Source organism: Tasmannia lanceolata, unplaced genomic scaffold (genome assembly GCF_043159265.1).
Source record: "Tasmannia lanceolata isolate RefF3 unplaced genomic scaffold, GAP_Taslan_0.1 ptg000037l, whole genome shotgun sequence".
Classification (NCBI taxonomy): domain Eukaryota; kingdom Viridiplantae; phylum Streptophyta; class Magnoliopsida; order Canellales; family Winteraceae; genus Tasmannia; species Tasmannia lanceolata.
The window spans coordinates 40,301,162-40,322,411 of record NW_027518714.1 but is presented as its reverse complement, the minus strand read 5'-3'; the positions used below and the strand labels follow the sequence as shown (position 1 = coordinate 40,322,411).

The 21,250-nt window shown below is 42.1% G+C and overlaps 1 protein-coding gene across 6 annotated transcripts in view; it reads right to left on the bottom strand.

Moving 5' to 3' along the window:
* The window catches only part of URE (urease), a 146,843-nt gene that overhangs the window by 16,053 nt on the left and 109,540 nt on the right, over positions 1-21,250 (bottom strand). For all 6 annotated transcript variants that reach the window (XM_077370548.1, XM_077370554.1, XM_077370551.1 and 3 more), the window contains 3 exons: positions 13,277-13,416; positions 12,541-12,678; positions 12,373-12,464 (listed from right to left, as the gene is read on the bottom strand). In XM_077370548.1, the coding sequence (XP_077226663.1) occupies positions 12,373-12,464; positions 12,541-12,678; positions 13,277-13,416 (370 nt within the window). The remainder of the gene's footprint in view (positions 1-12,372; positions 12,465-12,540; positions 12,679-13,276; positions 13,417-21,250) is intronic.

The following is a 21,250-nucleotide window of genomic DNA, read 5'->3' as shown; positions in this document are numbered from 1 at the left end:
CAATACGATACCCACCAGCAGTAGATGATAATACATCAACAATAATCAACCTCACCCTCCAACAAGGCCACTCACATGAACCAACCAAGAGATCACGACACAAATCATCAACTAACCACGGAGAAACCAACAATCAACACCACCACCACTTCCACGAAACCATCAACAAATTGATTACCACAAGACAATACCAATAATAACCACCGCACAATCCACTAATAACAAGAGAAAGAGTATGGCAAACCTCTTTAGATCATTAAGAAAATCCAAATAGGGGCTGATTTAGTCACAAAGGGAAATCGGTATAGTGGAATCACAAAATTCAAAGAACTAGGGTTAGAGTTTTAAAAGGATATGGGATTTAGGGTTGTCAAATGGCCAAGGGAAGGGGGCGAAAATATAGAGGGGGTGGATGAGAGGGTTCGGTTAGGGTTAGGGATAAAGAGGTGATGTGGTTAGGGCTAGGTTAAAAATCCCAAAAAAGAGGAAGAAAGAACTGTAAAAAAAAGAAGGGAAGGGCTGAGGTTTGAGGGTTTAGATATGGTACCTTTTAGGGAGGATCTTCCTTGAGCTCTGATACCATGTTAAAAAAGGGGAGAGAAAGAGAGAGACAGAGACGAGACGAGACGAGAGAGAGGGAGAGAAGAGTGCGTTAAGGAGAGTCCCTCTCTCCACGCACAAAAAATATAATATTATTATGTGTGCGTGAAATGACATAAATGCCCTTAAGGCTTGTGCACTTATTTAACAGGTTTGAATAAGTGAAATCCTATTGGCTGAAATTTATCTCAATTCCTATTGGTTGGAATTTGCTTATTTCCTATTGGTGGAAATTGGAAAGGTAAGAGAGTAACCAAATTGGAAAAGGTTTCTGATTTGTGGGAATACTAATTGAATTTGGAAATTCTTTTATAAAGCACAAATATGTTTTTTTGGCTTCCTATTGGTGGAAAATGGAAAAGGAAGAGAGTCACCAAATTGGAAAAGGTTTCTGATTTGTGGGTATACTAAGGGCCCGTTTGGATGCCAAGAAGATTTTGATTTTGATTTCTCACATTTACGGCCCCTTTTGCATTGTAATTTGGATCGGATCAAATTCTTGGATTTCTAATTCAGCAGCTGACAGTGAAAAAAATCAGATTTCTAAATTTGCTGTGTAAATAAGAAATTGGAAATCCACATATCTGGTAGTTTCATTCACCCTCTTTGCTCCTCATCCTCTCCCCTCCACTAGGAAGTACCCCCTTCCCTCTCTGTCTCCCTCTACATGAGCAGGCAGATCTATTCATTTTGAACTCAAAACTCAATTCCAAATCCAAATACAAAATCTGAGGTATCCAAACAGGCCCTAATTGAATTTGGAAATTCTTTTATAAAGCACAAATATGTTTTTGGCTTGCTTGTTTATTTTGGAAACAAAGTAATAAAATGTGTTTTATTTCCAGTTCGTTTCAAAATTCAAGATGGTACCAACTAAGAAATGAATTCTCTAGGGATTCTTTGGAAATTCAAAAACCCAAATTCGTTCAAGTTCTCCCACTCCTAAGAAAATTTGCTTTCTCTCTCTCTCTCTCTCTCTCTCTCTCTCTCTCTCTCTCTTCTAGTTCCAAGTTCTAGTTGCTTTGGAAGCAACAATTGAGCCATAAGGATTTCAGTTTTTGTGCTGGTATTGGATCCCACTAAGATCATCTTCACTTCGTCCTTCAACTATAAGGCGTGACGAGCCACTACTTTGACTTCCAAAGCGGCTCGGGTTTGAGAAACGGTGGGCACCTAGCAGGGAATATGTCAAGCATACTTGGCGGTATCGGTCAATCAATTGGTATGTTTTGTTCTTGTGTATTTCAATTCATAACCATGAATCAATGTTGTAACAAAGATCTTGGTTTGGTTGGTGGAAACAATTTTTTTTTTAGTTTTTAGCACACCCAAGAATCCGCCACGCACATCGATTTCCACGCAGTTCCCTTTCTTATTTATGTTGTTTACTCGGAGTTGTTGCTTTTGAACTGTGGCGACATGTTGGTCTTTGACTTCTACTCTCTATTTGCAGCGTTGTGCGAGCAACTGGATATGTTTTTTGCATTTGACCACGCATCCTACAGTCCAGGCTTAGCATTAGCAGGACTTGTGAGTCCTTCAATTCCTTGATGCCTTAGGGCCAGACTTGCTCCTGATTCGCCAGCAAATTGTTAGTTTAGGTTCCTTGCCATCCCTTGATGAGGTATTTTCTCATGTGCAACGCTCCATGCGAGTTGAGGGATCTGGTGAGTTTATTCTTGAATGTTCCACTCTTACTACTCAGTTGGGAGGCAGTCAATCTGGCCGGGGCAGAGGTCGTCATGGCCGCGGAGGTCGTCGTGGCCGCAGAGGTGGTCATGACTTAGGGCGAGACCGTGGTACTGGAGGCCATGGCTCCCACTTTTGCACTTATTGTTTTATGGAGGGTAACTCCATAGACTTTTGTTACGATCTGCATCCAAAGTTTAGGCCGTCTAGATATGCCAACTGTGTTCTTACAGGTAAATGCTCAATACCCAAGTGGGCTTACAGATTTGATCATGATCAAGTGCTTTTTGGATCGTCTCATGCCTTGTGATTGGTGTTTATCCCCACATATGGGTTCGATGTACTCTTATCTTCAACGAATGGCCCAGCATTCAATGCTGGTCGAAGCATATGGTTACCCGGCCCTGAATTTTTGATTTTGTGACTGGAAATCTATTTTTTCTCTTTCATTTCAATTTTCAATATAAAAGAGAAGGGAATAAAAACATTAGTGAAAATAAAAACATTAGTGAAAATAAAAAAAAAGATCTTCGTATATCATCTAATCAAAAAGAATATCTTGAATTAGAGAACCGAAATAAAGAAAAAGAAGAAGAACAGCCGTATGTGCTCCTGGGAAACAAAACATATAAGTACTCTATCCCATTCCATTGATCAGGAGTCATCGAAAAAGCCAGACCGGTATGGTCTCTATTCTTGGAATCCTGAATTAACTCCTATTTATTCATTATCTATGTTACGCCAGATGTTCTATGGATACAAACTATTCAATGTTACAAACTCCTACTTTGTGGATTCTGGACCGCGAGAACTATTTGTTTACATACAATAGATATGAAGATGAGAATGGAGAAGTAAAGAGAAGAGACAAACATGGAAGAATGCGTTAATCGAGAGTCTCTCAAACTCCTCTCACGCACAGTAATATATATTATTATGTGAATATAATGAAAAGACATATATACCCCTAACAAGAGTATGCGCATATACATTCCCATACTCAACACTCCCCCTCAAGCTGGAGTATGGATATTGTTAGAATATGTAACTTGCCTAAGGGCATTTAAGACTTTGTACATTCCTTTATGTTTTAGTATAAAGATATGAGTCAGGGGGAGATAACCCTAACTCATTTATTTTCTCTGTCTAAACTTTCGGTTAACATGGTATCAGAGCCTTAGGGTTTTCTGATCCCTAGGGTTCTCTATCAGTCAGCCTTCATCTTCTCCGCCACCCCCCTCCCCTCTCGCCGCGAAACCCTAAACCCAACTCCGGGCCAAGTTTCATTCGAGGCACGCTGTCTTTTTCCTCCTGAGAAGGAGTCGTTTTCTCCGAGAAGGCACAGGCCCCCTCCCTCCCTCCCGCCCGCCACGTTTCTCCTCCCCTGTGCATAGCTCCTGATCCTGTACCCCCGTGCAGCAACCCCCCCCCCCCCCCCCCCCCCCCCCCCATTTTCTACCCAGGGCGGAAAATTATTTTCCAAGAACGAGGATATGCACCCCCCCAAAATATTTTCTCACCAGCTCGAAAAACTTTTTCCAGGATCGAATATTTTGCACCCCCCAAAATTTTCCAGGAAAATATTTTCTGACCCCCCCCCCCCCCCCCAAATCACTTTCCTGGAATAAGTTTCCAGGACTGCGTTTCGCCTCGCATCAGAATTTTTTTTTTCTAGCCCCCAATTCCTAGGTTTGTTGGTAAGCCTCACACCCCAAGTTTTTCAACCCACATCATTTTTCCTCCTCTTCCTTTCATCCCTTGGTAAACCCTACCACTCTTTTCTCCCTGTTATTATGTGTTAGATCTTCATCTCTTACCCTACTTTGATTCTGGTTTGTTGCTCAGGGGGAGACTTCCTCCTACGTGTGTCGCCTACGCAAGTCACTCGATGGCCTCAAACAATCTCCGCGTGCGTGGTTTGGGTGATTCAGTGAGGCAGTCATGCGCTTTGGCATGAAACAATGTGCAGTGGATCACTCAGTCTTCAGTTATCACTCTTCAGCTGGGTGTATTTTGTTGATAATTTATGTGGATGACATAATCATCACAGGGAGCAATTCACAAGGTATACAACGTTTGAAAACCTTCTTGCAAAAGGAATTCTCTACTAAGGATTTGAGTCAGTTCAGGTATTTCTTGGGGATAGAGGTTGCTTGTTCCTATCACAGAGAAAGTATGCCTTGGACTTGCTAAAAGAAACAGGCAATGTTGGAGTTAAACCAGCTTCTGCACCCATGGATCCTAATGTGAAACTCGTTCCAGAAGAAGGAGAGTTGTTGGAGGATCCTGGCAGGTATCGCAGGGTTGTCGGTAAACTTATATATCTCACGGTTACTCGGCCAGATATTTCATATGCTGTTGGAGTTGTCAGTCAGTATATGAGCTCTCCACGAACTTCTCACTGGGCTGCGGTGACACAGATTCTCAAGTATTTGAAAGGGGCTCCAGGGAAGGGATTGATATTCAAAAGACATGGCCATATGAAAGTTGAAGGCTTCTCTGATGCAGATTGGGCTGGATCCCCAGTAGATAGACGGTCCACCACTGGGTATTGTACATTTGTAGGTGGCAATCTTGTTTCATGGAAGAGTAAGAAGCGGGATGTTATAGCTAAGTCCAGTGCAAAGGCTGAATACAGGGCAATGGCACAGACAAGAACGAAACTTATTTGGCTACGTTCACTTCTCTCTGAAATTGGCTTCATTTCATCTTCTCCTTCGCAGCTTTATTGCGACAACAAAGCTGCAATATACATTGCCAACAATCCAGTCTTCCATGAGCGCACCAAGCATATTGAAGTGGATTGTCATTTTATCCGTCAAAGAATCCAGAAAAGAGAGATTTGCATTGTGTTTACTCGGTCAGGGGACCAATTAGCTGATATGTTTACAAAGTCCTTAAATAAGTCAAAGTTGAGTGATATATGTAACAAGCTAGGAATGTATGATATCTACATTCCAGCTTGAGGGGGAGTGTTGGAATATGTAACTTGCCTAAGGGCATTTAGGACTTTGTACATTCCTTTATGTTTTAGTATAAAGATATGAGTCAGGGGAAGATAACCCTAACTCATTTATTTTCTCTGTCTAAACTTTCGGTTAACAGATATCATACATTCCCAGCTTGTTACATAACTCACTCAATCTAGCCCTACTCAGTAATTTTGTAAACAAGTCTGCCAATTGATCATTTGATCTTGTAAACACTGTGCAAATCTCCTTTTCTTGAATCTGATGACGAATAAAGTGGCAATCCACCTCTATGTGTTTTGTCCGCTCGTGAAAGACTAGATTCATGGCTATATGAATGGCAGACTTGTTGTCACAGTGGATTGACGCAGGTGAAGAGTATGGTAGGCCAATCTCTAACATAAATGACCTCAACAAGATCAACTCACAGGCTATATAGGCCATGGCTCTATACTCGGCTTCTGCACTTGACCGTGATTCAAATAACCTTCTTCTTGCTCTTCCAAGACACTAAGTTACCTCCAATAAACGTACAGTAGCAGATATTTCATTATCTGAGTATAGGCCATGGCCATGACTTTGTAGACCTCCTGTCGGCAGGTTACCTTTCCTATTCTGCATCTGAGTATCCCTCAATCTTCATGTGATTATGTTTTCTAAAGAGGAGTCCTTTACCAGGAGCTTTCTTCAGATATTTCATTACTTGAATAACTGTCGACCAATGAGATGTCTGTAGTGCACTCATATACTGACTAGCGACACCAACTGCATAAGCAATATCTGGATGTGTGACAGTGAGGTAAATCAGCCTCCCAACTAAACATTTGTATTTGCCTAGATCCTCTAGTAACTCCTCCTGTTCAGGTGAAAGCATGACATTTGGGTCCAAGGTGATGGGTTGGTTCATCAACTAGCTTTTGAAGAGTCTATATTTCTCCATCATGGTGATCAAGTGGTGGATTTCGCAATGCAGTACCACATCCTTGTCCTCTTCTATTGCACATGAATTCTATATCTATGTATGAGTTGTCGAAACAAGTTCACACTCTTTACCCTCAAATGTATAGATGTAGATCTTTTGATTTGGTTTGGTAAGATGTATGCGGTACGTCTCCAACCATATCCATTCAAGGTTTTGGTATTTTGTGACATTTATTGATGATCATATGAAATCTAATGATAAGGAGTTCCCTAATTTTTAGACCTTTTATGCCATGATTTGCACTCCATATGGGGGCCTTTTCAATGCACCCCAATATGATAATGGAGGTGAGTATACCTCCCATTCCTTTGCTCATTTCTTCTAGAATTATGGGATTGTTCATCATTTTCTTGGACATACACCCTTTTCTAGTCACTGCAAAAAGTATCGTAAAGATATAACTTGTCCATATTTTCCTACTTTTCCAAGGAATTATTTCAGGAAAACCCTATTTTGTAAAACCCTAAAAAGTTTAGAATTTTTTTTGGAAGACCTTGTTTAGGAAAATGCTAAAAGGTTTAGAATTTTTTTCTTAAACTTGTTTCTTTGGTTACTTTTTACTAAGGCCCTGTATTTCAGTTTGGAACTTTTCCAGGTCTTATTAAGGCCCTATTTTTCAACCTTTGATTTGTTACATTTATAGATAATTTTCCATTTAGATGTAAATGGAGCAAATAGTGGTGCCAATACCATTTGCAATGGAATAAGAACATTTAAGAGATGTTACCTCTATCAACATGTTTTGTGGGCCCATCCTAGTTGAATAAAAAAGTGGGCCCACTTTTCATTTTATTTTTTAAAGTCATATGGGAATTTCAAAATTTAAAACCCAAGCATCATGCAAATGATGAGTCTCTAGCTAAGCACGTAAAGGGAAAATGTTTGTTTTAGTCATTTCACCTTGGAATTCATTTCATTTCATTAATGTAGAGAATAATAATTGGTAGGCAAAAATAATTAGACTACACAGCCAAGTAACCGTATCTTATGCAAGGATGTCAGATCGGCATTGGATTAATACCACCCAGCAACTCTGTGGCATTGACATAATAGTTAGGGTCCTTGGAGGTATGGTTGGTCATTGTACTTTCTTGTACTTCATTACATTGACTTTATTGTTTCAGACATGTGCGAGAACGCATGTCACTAGGTGTTGGATGTGATTAAGCCATTATGGATGGCTTTTTTGCTTATGTAATGGTTTTTTTTAAATGCTTATGTAATTTTCTTTAAATATGTATTTGTACTTATTCTAGCATTTCCGGAAGTTGCATCTTAAAATTTCATCATTTGCATATGTTTCCGTGATCTTACAAGATTTACACTGAAATTTCCAACTGAAACCAAAACGTTTCCGTTTCCGTGCTGACAGAAACCGAAACCTAAATTTAAAACTAATCACCCCATTTGTCATGTTATGGACTTAACTTCTGACCGTTAAGATAATGCAAGGCCTTGTGATCTAAATATACTGTGATGTCATGATATATCAAATAGTGTCTCAAATATTGCAGAGCACACACCATATCATAGAACTCGAAATCGTATGCGTTATACTGTTGTTTACCATCAGATAGATTCCCAATGAAGAATGGTATGGGTTCGCTCTCAACCAATCTCCCAAGGAATGCCTCACGCTCTATTACAAATACATTCTAAAAAATTTGTAACATAAGCATTGACACCTCGATCATCAACTACTTGATTTTGCCAAATGCACAGTTTGCCGCCTTGGCCCAAGTAATAGTAGTAGACTTAAGGCACTTTGAAATAGGACCCATAATGGAGCCAAAGCCCAAATAAATCTTTATTAAAGGTAGCAGGTCCATCGAAGCTACGGACATCACCAATAGATATTGGGATCAGGAACTCAATAATGGCTTCCATCATTTCAGGTTCAGCATTTAGTCCTTTAGCAGAAATAATATAACCAAGAAACACCATGTAGTTGTGCAAGAACAAGCTCTTCTTTAAGTTGATGTAGAACTTCTCCTTGAGGAGCAGCCCTATGTCTTGTTCGCAGATGTGCTAATTGCTCATTATTACTGACTATACACCAAGATGTAATCAAGATAAACAACAACAAATGAGCTAATGAAAGGCCATAATATGTTTCTCATCATGCGCATTGAAGTGTTGAAAGCACTAAATAATCCGAATGACATCACAAGCCGCTCATACAATCCAGCCGCTATCCTGAAGGCTGCTGCCTTTCACTCATATCCGCCAATCATGGAATGGGAAATCTGTATTTGATGGTAATCTTATTAACTGTCTACACCTTCCATAACCCTAGCCTACATTAGCCCTCCCTCGCTAACCTACTAAAACTCGATCATTTTCATTGCATTTGATGCCGAGATCTGGACTCTAGGGCAAAGTCGTCGGTAGCGACGAGCTTGGATGAAGCGGGGTCTGCACGAACAGAGAACAAAATGCGCCTGGAGTTTGGACTCTGGGGAACCCTTCGATACTGAAGTCAGTACGAAGCACCAAACAGGAGATCAGAAAGCAATGGCGAAGGAGAGTACCTAGTAGAATTAGGGGGTCGAAGATGCGTACCTTGGCTACAGGGTACCCTTTTTATAGATGGTTCGGGGCTGGAGGCAATTACGAAGATTTGTCCTCTGCGAAGCTCGCCGATTGGGCGAATTTCCACTGAGGTCAGTCTTTGGCTGGATCCCAAGCGCCAATTGGGGTGTTATTTGAATGATAGTTACCCACCTTGGCGCCTTGGGTGTGGAATGACCATTATGTCCTCAATTTCCATTTTAGTCGTTTGGGCTAGTTGGCAACTATTTTCTACGTGGTGGTCCGCTATTGGAGGTAAATTTTTACCCTAACATATTGACCCCACTTCCTCGGGTCTTTCTGAACAAAGGAAGTAGTCCAGTCTATTTTGCCGAGTTGGTCCTATGCTATCGACCTCGCGGCTTGGCCTCAGGGCTTCCAGTTCATGACGGATTGAGATGGCTCACCTTCGGTCGGATCTCATTGAGCGGAGGTATTCGCCTGCCATATGCTCGGTAGAGGTTGGAGTTTGCATTGTTTGGAGATCGAATTGGGACCTTCTTGGATAGTCAACCTGGCCATGCCGATCTGTTCTCGGATCGGTAGGGACCCATTGTGTCAATTGGATGGCGACGGTTGAGTTCTCGAGGTTGGAATAGTGGAGTCAAGTGTAATAATTGTCTTAAGCTTCTTTTTCGGAACCATCACGTCGGTAATCATAGTGATATGCCGTTTCGGAGTAATAATGGTACTCATGGCGGGTATCCAGTGGCATAATGCCATGTGTCCACTAGCGCCTCATAATATGAAGGGTCATGTCACTTTTCGCTTCGGTTGGAGCGGCCCAAATCTATAAAGGAGGACGAGGGGTCTCATTTTTCCCTTTGTTCTTGCAAAGGAGATTCTTGGAAGGTTCGGGAGGTTTAGTTCGGCGAGGTTCGACGCGGCTGAGTGTGGCTATCATTCTCTATTTGAAGTGTCCGGTCATCTCGGTATTCCATGGTACTTTTATAACTATTTTTTTCTAGTAAGTCTCATTTCTTAGTTGTAATTGTTCATCATGTCAGAAGCCTATAAGGCAACAAGTTTGGACCACGAGGTGGACTATAGGGATGCCTTTCAGGGCGAGCATGACCCGAACAGTCCTGAGGCTCCATTGTTTATAGGGAGCGATTCAGACCACGATCTTGTCCTTCAACGGGCTGATGCCGAGCCTAATCTCGAGGACTCGTCTAGTGCTCCAGATTAGGACGTTGGGCGGGGCGCCCATGTAGAAAACCCTAGGGTTGTAGCGGATGTTGAGCCTGTAGGGAACCTGAGGATACCCCAGCAACTTGGACCCCAGTTCGAGGTTTCTTATCTAACGAGAGTTGACCTGACTAGGATTAGGGCGGACAATTACATCCCGGAGTAGGTTACATTGGGCTTGCCGCAGTCTGGGAGTGCGCCACTGGGGGAGAGCGAGTGAGGCATGGTTCTATGAGGGCTTTTTCCAAACCGGTCTTCGGTTAGCTCTGCATGAGATTATCCCTCAAATCCATAGATACTATGGGGTGCCTTCGGCGCAGTTGGCTCAAACACATGGTGATGCATCATTGCCTTTATCATTTGTGTGGAGGCTATGAAGAGATGTATCGCGTTGGGTCTATTCCGGAGGTGCCTCTCTATGAAGAAGTGTGTGGGCAGAAGGAGATGGTTTTACTAAGCCGGCGGTCCCAGGTAGGGATCGTAGCGGAGATGCCGAGCTCCATCCATGAATGGAAAAACATGTGCATTTTTGCCAAGCTTGAAAAAGGTGTTAATAAGAAGGGGAAGGATATGGAACGACATGATAGGGATGTAAAATGAGACTTAGGCACGAGCTGGGGAGAGCCAAATCTAGTAAAGTTGAATCAGATCCCGGACTTGACTCCCGAGGAGAGGGGTACCTTTACGGATAGGGACCTCACCCCGATTGAGGCGGGCCAATCAAGGGCGGAAAATGTCCTCGTTGCTTTTGATTTGAGCTCAGTGTGCTCGCGCCCCCGAGTCGGAAGGCGAGGTGTTTGAGGCTCGTCGGCTTGAGGGTGAGGTGTTCAGAGGGGACCGGGATGAGGAAACAGGCTATGAGGAGTATGCACCCAATAACGACATGCATGAGGCGGAGGACTCCTTGGGAGATCGAGAGAGGGCACTTTAAGTATGTGTTGCATGTCATTTATGATGGTTGGGTTCAAATTGCTTATGTTGGTTGGAAACTGGAATTTACATGTTTTCAAATATGTATTTTGTTGAGAAATAAATATACTCTACTTGGAAGGTCCCACTTAACTCCCAAAAATTATAATAGAACACAATCTTTAATTGCAAACTCTCTACTCAAATAGTTGTTAAATAGTTGTGTAGCTTCAGATCATCCAGTGGCAATTGTATCATCAACACAAACCATAGTTGTCATCGCAGAAAACGAAGGCTCTTGGATGGTGGAAAGCAGGAAGTGTGAAGGGTCAGGGAAGCATGAAGGGAAGCGACAGTGAAAAGTGAAGGGAAGCGACGGGGAAGCGTGAAATTCTCAACTCAACTCAACAAAGACTTGATAGTTAGGAACATAACAGAGAACATGACCTTGGATATGATAGAATGGAAGAAGATGATCCACGTAGAAGAACCCAACTAGAGCCAGGATTAGAGCCATATAGATTCCTTTGAACTTCTTCATGAAATTTTTCTAAAGGATTCATTTAGCCGACCCCAACTAGTTTGGGACAAAGGCTTTGTTGAGTTGAGTTGAGAATTTCATGCTTCCCTGTCACTTCCCTTCACTTTTCACTGTCGCTTCCCTTCATGCTTCTCTAACCCTTGACACTTCCTGCTTTCCACCATCCAAGAGCCTTTGTTTCCACGATGACAACTATGGTTTGTGTTGATGATACAATTGCCACTGGATGATCTGAAGCTATACAACTATTTAACAACTATTTGAGTAGAGAGTTTGCTATTAAAGATTGTGTTCTATTATAATTTTTGGGAGTTGAAGTGGACCTTCCAAGTAGGGTATATTTATTTCTCAACAAAATACATATTGGAACTATTGAATGGAACATGAGAGCTATAGTCAGAGCCTACTTATATACTGATGGGTAGGGTAATTCTTGGCTGGGTTAAGGGAACCCACCGGAGCCGTAGCGAAAGGTCATGTAAATAGGATGTTAGAAAATGTGAGGATGGACTAAAGGCATGTTGGAAATCTTATCTTCTTTACCATCACTAGGCCTGGCATAGCTTATGGTGTTACTGTGGTAAAGTCCATCTATGCATGCTCCTTGTATTTCACAGCTTAAAGCTGAGCATAATATTGGGAACCTCAGTTTCAGTCAGCCATATATAATAGAATATTTTGTAAAATAGAAAAGTACTGTTATAATAGAAGCAACAATCATTAAATATTCCAATGCTTTAACATATACAAAGAACATTAAAACAAAGACAACTGCACTCATAAACTAAATTAAAATGTAAGAACATTCATTTATAAGCATTCTTTGTGCAGATAAACTGTACATATTCAAAGAAAAGAGTAAAGATATGTTCTTTTGACTGTGGTTGCATATTCAACGAAATGAGTACGTATGGGTAGCTCACCTGTGGTAAGTATGGATTGTTCTCCCCTTAAATGCATCAATTGTATGTTCGACACATCCAGATTCATTCAAGGTGTCAGTGTGGATATTAACCTGTCAGAAATGGCTAAGGCATCAAAGGAAGGAGATATAGTTAATGCAGAGAAAACCGGACAAAGATAAGAAATACCTGGATATCAAAATCATTTGCAACGGTCAAACAATTGTCTATTGCAGCAGGAGTGCTTCCCCAGTCCTCATGCAGCTTCAGACCCATTGCTCCTGCCTTGATTATTTCAGTTAATCCGTCTTTTTTAGAACTGTTCCCCTGAACAAAAAAAGGTTTACTTATGTGATAAAAGGAAAAATGAATAATGAAAGGAAAAGAGAACAGTTACAGCACCTTAACAAAGTATAGATAATAGTGGATAATGAATCAACCACAGTTAATTTGACAATAATACACAATGTAAACATGTGTCTTGAGCAAGTAATATGATATACCCTTCAAACAGTGTTAAGAGAGAAAGGAGTAATATGATATACCCTTCAAACAGTGTTAAGAGAGGAAGGAGAAAACATAACACATGACAAAAAGGAACAAAGTATCTAATGTGTTCTTCAAACATTTTACACGTATAGATAAGCCAGGGGCTGTATCCTTCAAACAGTATTTAGACAGGAAGGAGCAAACATAACACTTGTTCCAAAAAGGAACAAAGTATCTACTGTGTTCTTCAAAACCCCAAAAAATTTACACACAGAGATAAACCAGGGATGGGCAGTTCAGTATATAAAAATGCAGCATTATTTTACAGTAGCAGAAAATTAATATCATAAATTTTAAAAACAACTACAATGACGGTAATGAATTGGCAGTACTTATTCAAGCATTTTATAAGTGCTAGTAAGAGAGAAGAAAATACCTTCCCTGTGAAGCCAATATTGAGGGGCATATCATCAGTTGATTGCAGCATAAGGCGCATTTGTAATGGTGCAGACGTACAAGTAGTTGCACGTGTTCCATCAGCTGGCCCCGTTCCACCACCTAGTAATGTCGTGATACCTTCATATATAACAAAAAGGTGCCCATTTCAACACCACTTCAAGTCTAATGCACTGACACAGAACAAAATTATTTGTTTGCAAATGTTAATCTCAGCCACAGAAAACATAAAACCTGTTTGGAGCTTGATCAATATGGATCATAATCAGAATGTTGCTCAGATACCGGTTTTATTTTTACAATAAGATAAATAGGATCTAAACGCGACTTTCTTTCATGAGTAACCGGATAAATTATACGGTGCCAGCGAGTCAGGATCCAACAATTATAAGCTGTGCGTACCATTTATATGTGCATACATCTGAGTGCACCATATAATTTCTCATTAAAACTGTTAGTGCGGGGTCTTTTTGAAAAGTACTTCAAGAAAAAAACAGTTAATTTAATATCTTTTTAGTAGGTATCTACAATAATGACTAAAACTACTCTTATGTTGTTAACTAACCAACTTCTCCAAAAGTTGAGAAGTTGGTAAGTTAACAGATAGCAAAAATCCACATGCGATGGTCGGCCCAAAGTGGGACCATATGTGCCACGTGTTTGCCAAGTGGGCCACACGTGCGGGGGAGTGTTAAAGTATAAAAGATAAATGGAGCCTTTCTCCAAGAGCTTAAGCTTTTGGAGAAGTTGGTAAGTTAACATGGTATCAGAGCAAAGGTCTCGAGTTCAAACCTCCCGGATAGCAAAAATCCACATACGATGGTCGGCCCAAAGTGGGACAACATGTGCCACGTGTTTGCCAAGTGGGCCACACGTGCGGGGGAGTGTTAAAGTATAAAAGATAAATAACTAACCAGAACTCGAGACCTTTGGCTCTGATACCAAGTTAACTTACCAACATCTCCAAAAGCTTAAGCTTTTGGAGAAGTTGGTAAGTTAACAACCTTCAATCTCTCAACAGTTCCATCAGGTAAACACTTGATAGAGAATACCCATGGAAAATCAACCGGTCGAGCACCAGATGGAAGAGGAACCAGATCCCAAGTTTGGTTCGAATGTAGTGCACCCATTTCAAGATCCATGGCAGCACGCCAGCCTAGATGAGCGAGAGCCTCCTATAAAGACTGTGGCAACACAACAGAAAACAAGGAGGAAACAAAACCTTTGGAAGTAAGAGTCAGGTGAACATAGGAGACAAAGTTAGAAATATGATTGCAGTAGAGTGGGAACGTGTACAAGAGGCAATAGGTGAGTCAGAAGCAACTACAGATGAGGATAGAGAAGATACCTGGGTAGAAGATAATGGGATCTCGATCTGCGAAGACGATGGCTCGAGCTGAGTCGGTGGAGGCCCATCTTTTCGTTGACACCTCTGATAGTGCTTTGTAGTAGGTGGTGGAGGCGATGGTGCGACAGAAGAGTCACCTTGAATAGCAAGAGACTGAGACGGTGGTTCTGATGGTGGAGGAAGCGGTACCCGAACCGACTCAGGAAGCACAAGAGAGACTGTAACCTCGGGTTCTAGAAGAGAGGAAGTAGGCGCAGATGAAGGACTAAAGAAGGGCTCAGACTCAAAGAATGTAACAACGTCGACACAAACCACGGATGAAAACGGGGACTATAACAACGATAGCTTTTCTGAGTTCGGGAGTAACCCATAAAGACACATCGTTCTGACCTAGGATCGAGTTTGTCCCTACCAGGACATAATTGATGAACAAAGCAGATATGAGGTGTCAGGGGAAAAGGGTGTAAGCCCAAGGGTTCCCATGGGTTAATTATTTACCTTACCTTCTTTTTTTGATGCTAGCAAACCAAATTGATTAGCATTTATGGACTGATGTGTTGCTTTGAGGTGTTGTGTTGTATACAGGAATTTCATGTCATAATCGTCATTACACAACTCTTCACAACACATGACTTGTGGATCAAGGAGCAAAGGAACCAAGTGCTTGCACCTACAGTGAAGACATCCTCATTTGAAGATGTTCAAATCAAGAAGCTCATCATGAAGATTTCACAAGTTCCCAGCAAGTGTCAAGGAGCTTGGAGTTGAACATGCCATGGTGACACCTCATGTACCTCAACATGCATTGAAGATTGGAGAAGTCACATGAGCCATATCAAGTTGAAGATGTTCACTCAAGCTGAAGAAGTCCTAGAAAGTGCAAAGGAGCCAACACATTCCAAGAAGACTCATGGTATTCATTTTTAGAATGTATTTGGAATCCTCTTGATTTTACGTTTAAATGCACTTTCAAAAGGTTTTCAAATGGTTTTCATACTTAACTTTTTACATCTTTGAAAACCATATACACACCCAAAAATGTGTTTGAAAGCCTAGGACTTAAGCCCAAGACCATGCCCAAAAGCACCTGATTTTTAAAGTTAAAATTGGAATTTCACACAGGGCCGGTCGACCGGGCTTTGCCGGGAGACCTCAAGATAGAACCTGGAAGTCCAGGACATCTCGAAATTTATCGGGCCGGTCGACCGCGGATTGATTTTCTGAAAATCCAGAAAACATCCAAGTTGGGCTTGGCGGACGACCGCAGATAGGTTTTTGAGCCAAATTTTTGTACGAACAGGTAGCCTTCGCCGGACGACCGCCATGGGCCAGTCGACCGCGACGGTAAGGAATTCGAAAATATAAAAGGGCACCCGATAGGGGCGGACGACCGCTGTAGCCCGGTCGACCGCCGCGGTCTAGCAAACTAGTTGTTGGGGCGTTTTCTGCTTGACTTTTTCAAGCCAGTTATTTACAGTTTTACCCCAAACGGTCATATTTTCAAAAATACTATATATACATGATTAAAACCTATCTCTACAAGCTTTTGAACATTTGAGAAAGATAAAATCCCATTTATCTTTGTGCTTCATTTTGAAAATCAAAAGCAAAACCTCTTTGAGCTTTCATTTCTACATTTTTTCAAGAGGCACTCCATATGGCTTTTTTTGCTTATTCTTTAGGAGTGAATGTCAGCTTACAAAGTTGTAATCCGCCTATTTAAGAGGCATTGAGTGTTTCTTATTTTTATTTGTTCTTCATTGAGGGTCTTCTCTTCGGCCCGGAAAGAATTGTGAAGAAGAGGGTCTTCTCTTCGGCCCGTTAAGAAAGGTGAAGACGAGGGTCTCTTCTTCGGCCCGTTAAGAAAGGTGAAGATGGCGTATGAGGGTGTGTCCTCTCGCCGAAGGGGCAGATGGGCTTCGCTTTGGCCCTTGAGAATGGAAAAGCTTGGTCATGTAATGGCTCATTGATCCGGCCTTGAAGGAGGATCGAGATAGTGGAACTCACGCATGGACGTGAAAAGTGGAGTAGGTCTTGTGATAAACCGAACCACTATAAATCTTGTGTTCATTGTCTCTCTCTCTCTTCCTTTTCTTCTCTTGCACGTGTGGTGATTGGTAATCTCTAACCTTACTTATTTTTATGCTTTAATTGAACAAGGGTTAGTAAATGCACTTAAGTTGGAGGCTCCCGAGTCAATAGTCCAGGACACGAAGCTAGAGAGTAAGGTCGTGGGTGAACTACCTGGCTGAGCAAAGCCTGCAGTGGGAGCGTGAATACTCAGACGAAGGCATTGCAAATCCTCATAATCCGCCCTAGTGAAGGTAAATGAATCATCAACAACGGCAGGCACACCATTAGAGGGTGGAAGAGGCGCCTCAGAGGAACTGGCTGTCGAGAGATGAGTTGAGCGAGACAGAAGAAACTGAGGGTTAAGAGTATAGCAAGTCTCAATCTGGTGGCCATCACGATGACAGTGGGTACAGTAAGAACGTCCACGGCCACCACCACAGCCTCGTGGAAAGGAACCACCGCCCCGAATAGATCGACTACCACTATCATACGCTGCGACGACAAAGCTATCAGCAGGGAGCCACGACGGAGACTCGCCAAGACACTGCTGAGCACGTGAATAGACCTCTGTCAGTGACAGAATGTTGTCTGAATCAAGGATCTGATGGCGCAGATGAGTAAACTCAGGGCCCAGACTCTCAAGATAGTGGACCACACGAATCGGTTCCCCCTGTCGGCGAAGAACGGTAACATCAGAGGTAAGAGGTAAGAAAATGTCAAGCTGCTGACACAAAGAGACAAACTAGCAGTAGTGAACCCCAAGTGACATCACCACGGCGTAGTCACATCCACTCAGAGTACGTGTTTCAAATACAGGTAAGGTTCTCAACCCCAGAATATGTCCAGGCAGTGTGATCCCATATCTCTTTCGCAGTCGATTTGAGAATCATGGTAGATGAGATAGATGGTGTCATGCTCTGCCAGAGGAGAGTGCGAATCAGGGCGTCCTCTAGTTCCCAACAAGCGTACGTAAGGTCTTTAGGTGAGGGAGGCTCCTGACGATGGAAACTGACCTTGCCTCGCCCAAGAAGATATGTCTCAACTGCAAATTTCCATGATAAATAGTTGGTCCCATCAAGCCTGGCAGTAGTCAGCTGTGGGTAAGATCCCTCCACAGGTGCCAAGGTAGTAGAGGATGAGGTAGTCGAGGGTCAAGGTTGGGCACAAACCTCAGTGGTCATGCCCAAGGAGGGATCCACAATGACAGGTGGCTCCATAGGGACAACAAACGATTATGAGAGAGAAATCCCCCCAACAATCAACCACACCGAAGGGAAAAACAAAAAAGAGATAGGGAGAGACCAACTAGGTAAAAGAGTGGCTCATAACGCGGCGTCGCGAACTAGGGACGAGCGGTGAGAAGTGGCCAACGAGAGAGCGAGGCAAAGTCGCGAAGAAGAGATCAATAAAATAGAAAAAAATCAGCACATGATGTCTGTGAAAGGCCGGTGTGGGGACAAGAGGTTAGGGTTGCAGAAAATTAAACAAAATTGGAACAGAAAAGGGTGAGGGAAGGTGGAGGGGGTTGAGGGGAGCCTATTGTACCAGTTAAGGGGTTGGAGATAGGTTAGGGTTGCAGAAAATAAAAGATTTTTAGAACAGAAGAGGGCAGGGAAAGGTGGAGGGGAGCCTATTGTGGCAGTTAGGGGGGGGGGAGGGGGGTGCTGACAATGGTAGGGAGAAGGGGCGGGGGGGTTGTACGTGAACAGGGAGGGGGGTGGAGTCGTACAAGTGTAGGGAGGGGGGTGGGGTCGTACATTCGGGCTTACGACAGAGAGAGGGGGGTTAGGGGTATACGGCAAGGGAGCGAGGGGTATTACGGTAGAGAGAAGGGGGTTAGGGGATAAGGCAAGGGAGGAGGGTATACGGCAAGGTCTAGGGGCTATACAACAAGGGCTAGGGGTATACGGCAGAGAGGGGGGGGGGGGGGGGGTGGGTGGGGCCTTGACGGAAATAGAGAGGGGAGGAGTGAGTCGTATGAATAGGGAGGTGGGGTGGGAGGCTGTAAGGTAGCAGGGATGGGCTGCAGGGTGCAGCTCGGTGGCTGTTGTCGAGGTGGAAGAGAAGGGGAGGTGATGGAGAAGATGGAGGCTAACGGTGATCCTAGGGATCAGAAACCCTAGGGCTCTGATACCATGTTACACGAGAGAGAGGAAAAGGAGAATAGTGAGTTAGGGCATGCCTCCCCCTCACTAAAGTATTTATATAATAAGAGAAGGCATAAAATGACCATAATGACCCTATGAATAGGTCTTATTCTAACATACATATTTTGTCATCTTTCAAAAAAAAAAGAGAGACAGCTTGGGATACCATAAACATCAATAAAATGCATCAAGTAAAGAAGTCCTTGGAGATGAATGGGATAACAACCCCCACTAAATATGGCCATATGGTAGATTCATCTCCTACCCCGGTCTAAGATTCTCAATCTCCAGTCAAAGCTAGTAAAAACAAGCAATATTTGTTTTTTATGCATAAGTCATCTCAACCCGATCCCATATATCTTTAGCTATTCTCAAGAATAGGAGAATGTGACTAATATGCAATTGTATCAAAGAAAGCAACAACGACATGACAATATTATCTTGCTCCCAGTTAACATAATTCGAATCATCTGATTTGGGTTACTACACCCGGCGAGTAACATAGTCAAGCTTGCCCTGTCCTTCGATATACACCCGTGAAAACTGGGCACATTCCATAGAGTTGGTGCCATCTAACTTTACAATGTGATTTGCACATTAGGATTGCCCTCGTAGGGACCCGCTGGAAAGGCAAAAACCATTACTCAGAGTCCCGGCAGCCGAAACATTTACTAGGAGTCCAGGCAGCACTTTAGATCCGTCCAAAGAAGCTATTTGTTTGTGAGATACCTCAAACAAACCTGTTAACTTACCAACTTCTCCAAAAGCCTCAAACAAACCTGTTAACTTAGCAACTTCTCCAAAAGCTTAAGCTATTGGAGAAAGGCGTTATTTATCTTTTATAGTTTAACACTCCCCCGCACGTGTGGCCCACTTGGCAAACATGTGGCACATGTGGTCCCACTTTGGGCTGACCATCGCATGTGGATTTTTGCTATCTGGGAGGTTTGAACTCGAGACCTTTGCTCTGATACCATGTTAACTTACCAACTTCTCCAATAGCTTAAGCTGTTGGATAAAGGCGTTATTTATCTTTTATACTTACTTTAACAAAACCAAAGGCGGAGATTCTCAACCCCTAAATGTAAGTAGTGTGAAAAAAACAGATTCTATAGGAAACAATCCAAAAATGGAGAATGCCCAACTAATACAGCCACAAAAGTTGGTGGTACTCCCTCATACGAGCTCCGATATGAAAAAAGACAATCCCACCATATTCCTATGTAATAAAGATCCCATATTTCTCCTTCAAAATATGTCCCTCATACGAGCTCCGATACGAAGAAAAGACATTGCCACAATATGCATCCTTCAAAATATGTCAAGAGTTTAGAGGAAACTCTCAATAACCTAAAGCACGGAATTTCTGGATCCGCCGACAAAAAGTCGATGGAACTCCCACATAAGAGCTCCGAACGATAGAAGGGCACCATCATTGTGTTCATATCCAAAAAAAGCCTAAAAGGAAGCAATTCCCCATCAAAATAAGTACTGATTTGAGAGAAAACTCTCATCAAATCGAAAAAGGGTTTTTTGGATTTTCTTCTAGAAAAATCAGGAAAATATCAAATAACTTCCAAAAAATTTCTTAAAAATCACCATAATAATGGGAATGATATGTGCATCAACGCCATGTAGGTTTCAAGTCTACTCCTATGAGCTCATCCACCAAACTTGAGAAAGATGAAATCGGCACAATAGTTGATGAAAAGAGACATAGGTAGCCTATTCCATCTGACTATTACATCTGACTGCAAGTAGGCTTGATATCATGTTCAGTATATGAGAATATGTGAGATATCAGTCAATCTCCTAAGGAATCACATCCCTTTGCCATGAAAAGAATCTTTACGTATCTAGAGGGCACACCTAGTTTGGTTTATGGTATGAGAGAACCAAAGACTTCAGGCTTATAAGATATATGGATGTTGATTTTGCTGGTTGCCTAATTGATTGAAAAAGCACCAGTGCCACATGCCAGTTCTTAGGAAGGTCATTGATGTAGGAACGGGGAAGAGAAATAGAAAAATAAGAGGAGAAGAAGAATACGAGAAGATGATAAGAGAAGGAGAAGAATAGAGAAAGAAGAACAAATTAAGGGGAAAGAATAGAGGAGAAAATGAAGAAGGAATCTGTAGAGGGGAGAAATCCCAATAAATCTTTATTCATCAAAAACTAACTTTTCCTAATACATGAGGACTATTTATAGCCAATTGAAATAAAAATCCATGGAAAATAAATAAATTCCCTAATTCTAAATAACACGGAAAATAAAAGCCCTAAAAATAAATATCTTGGAAATAAAAGCCTAGAAATCCTAATGAGCAAATATTGCACTTAATTGGCCTACTATCTGCATCATTCTCCGCCTCTTGAAAAGAACTCT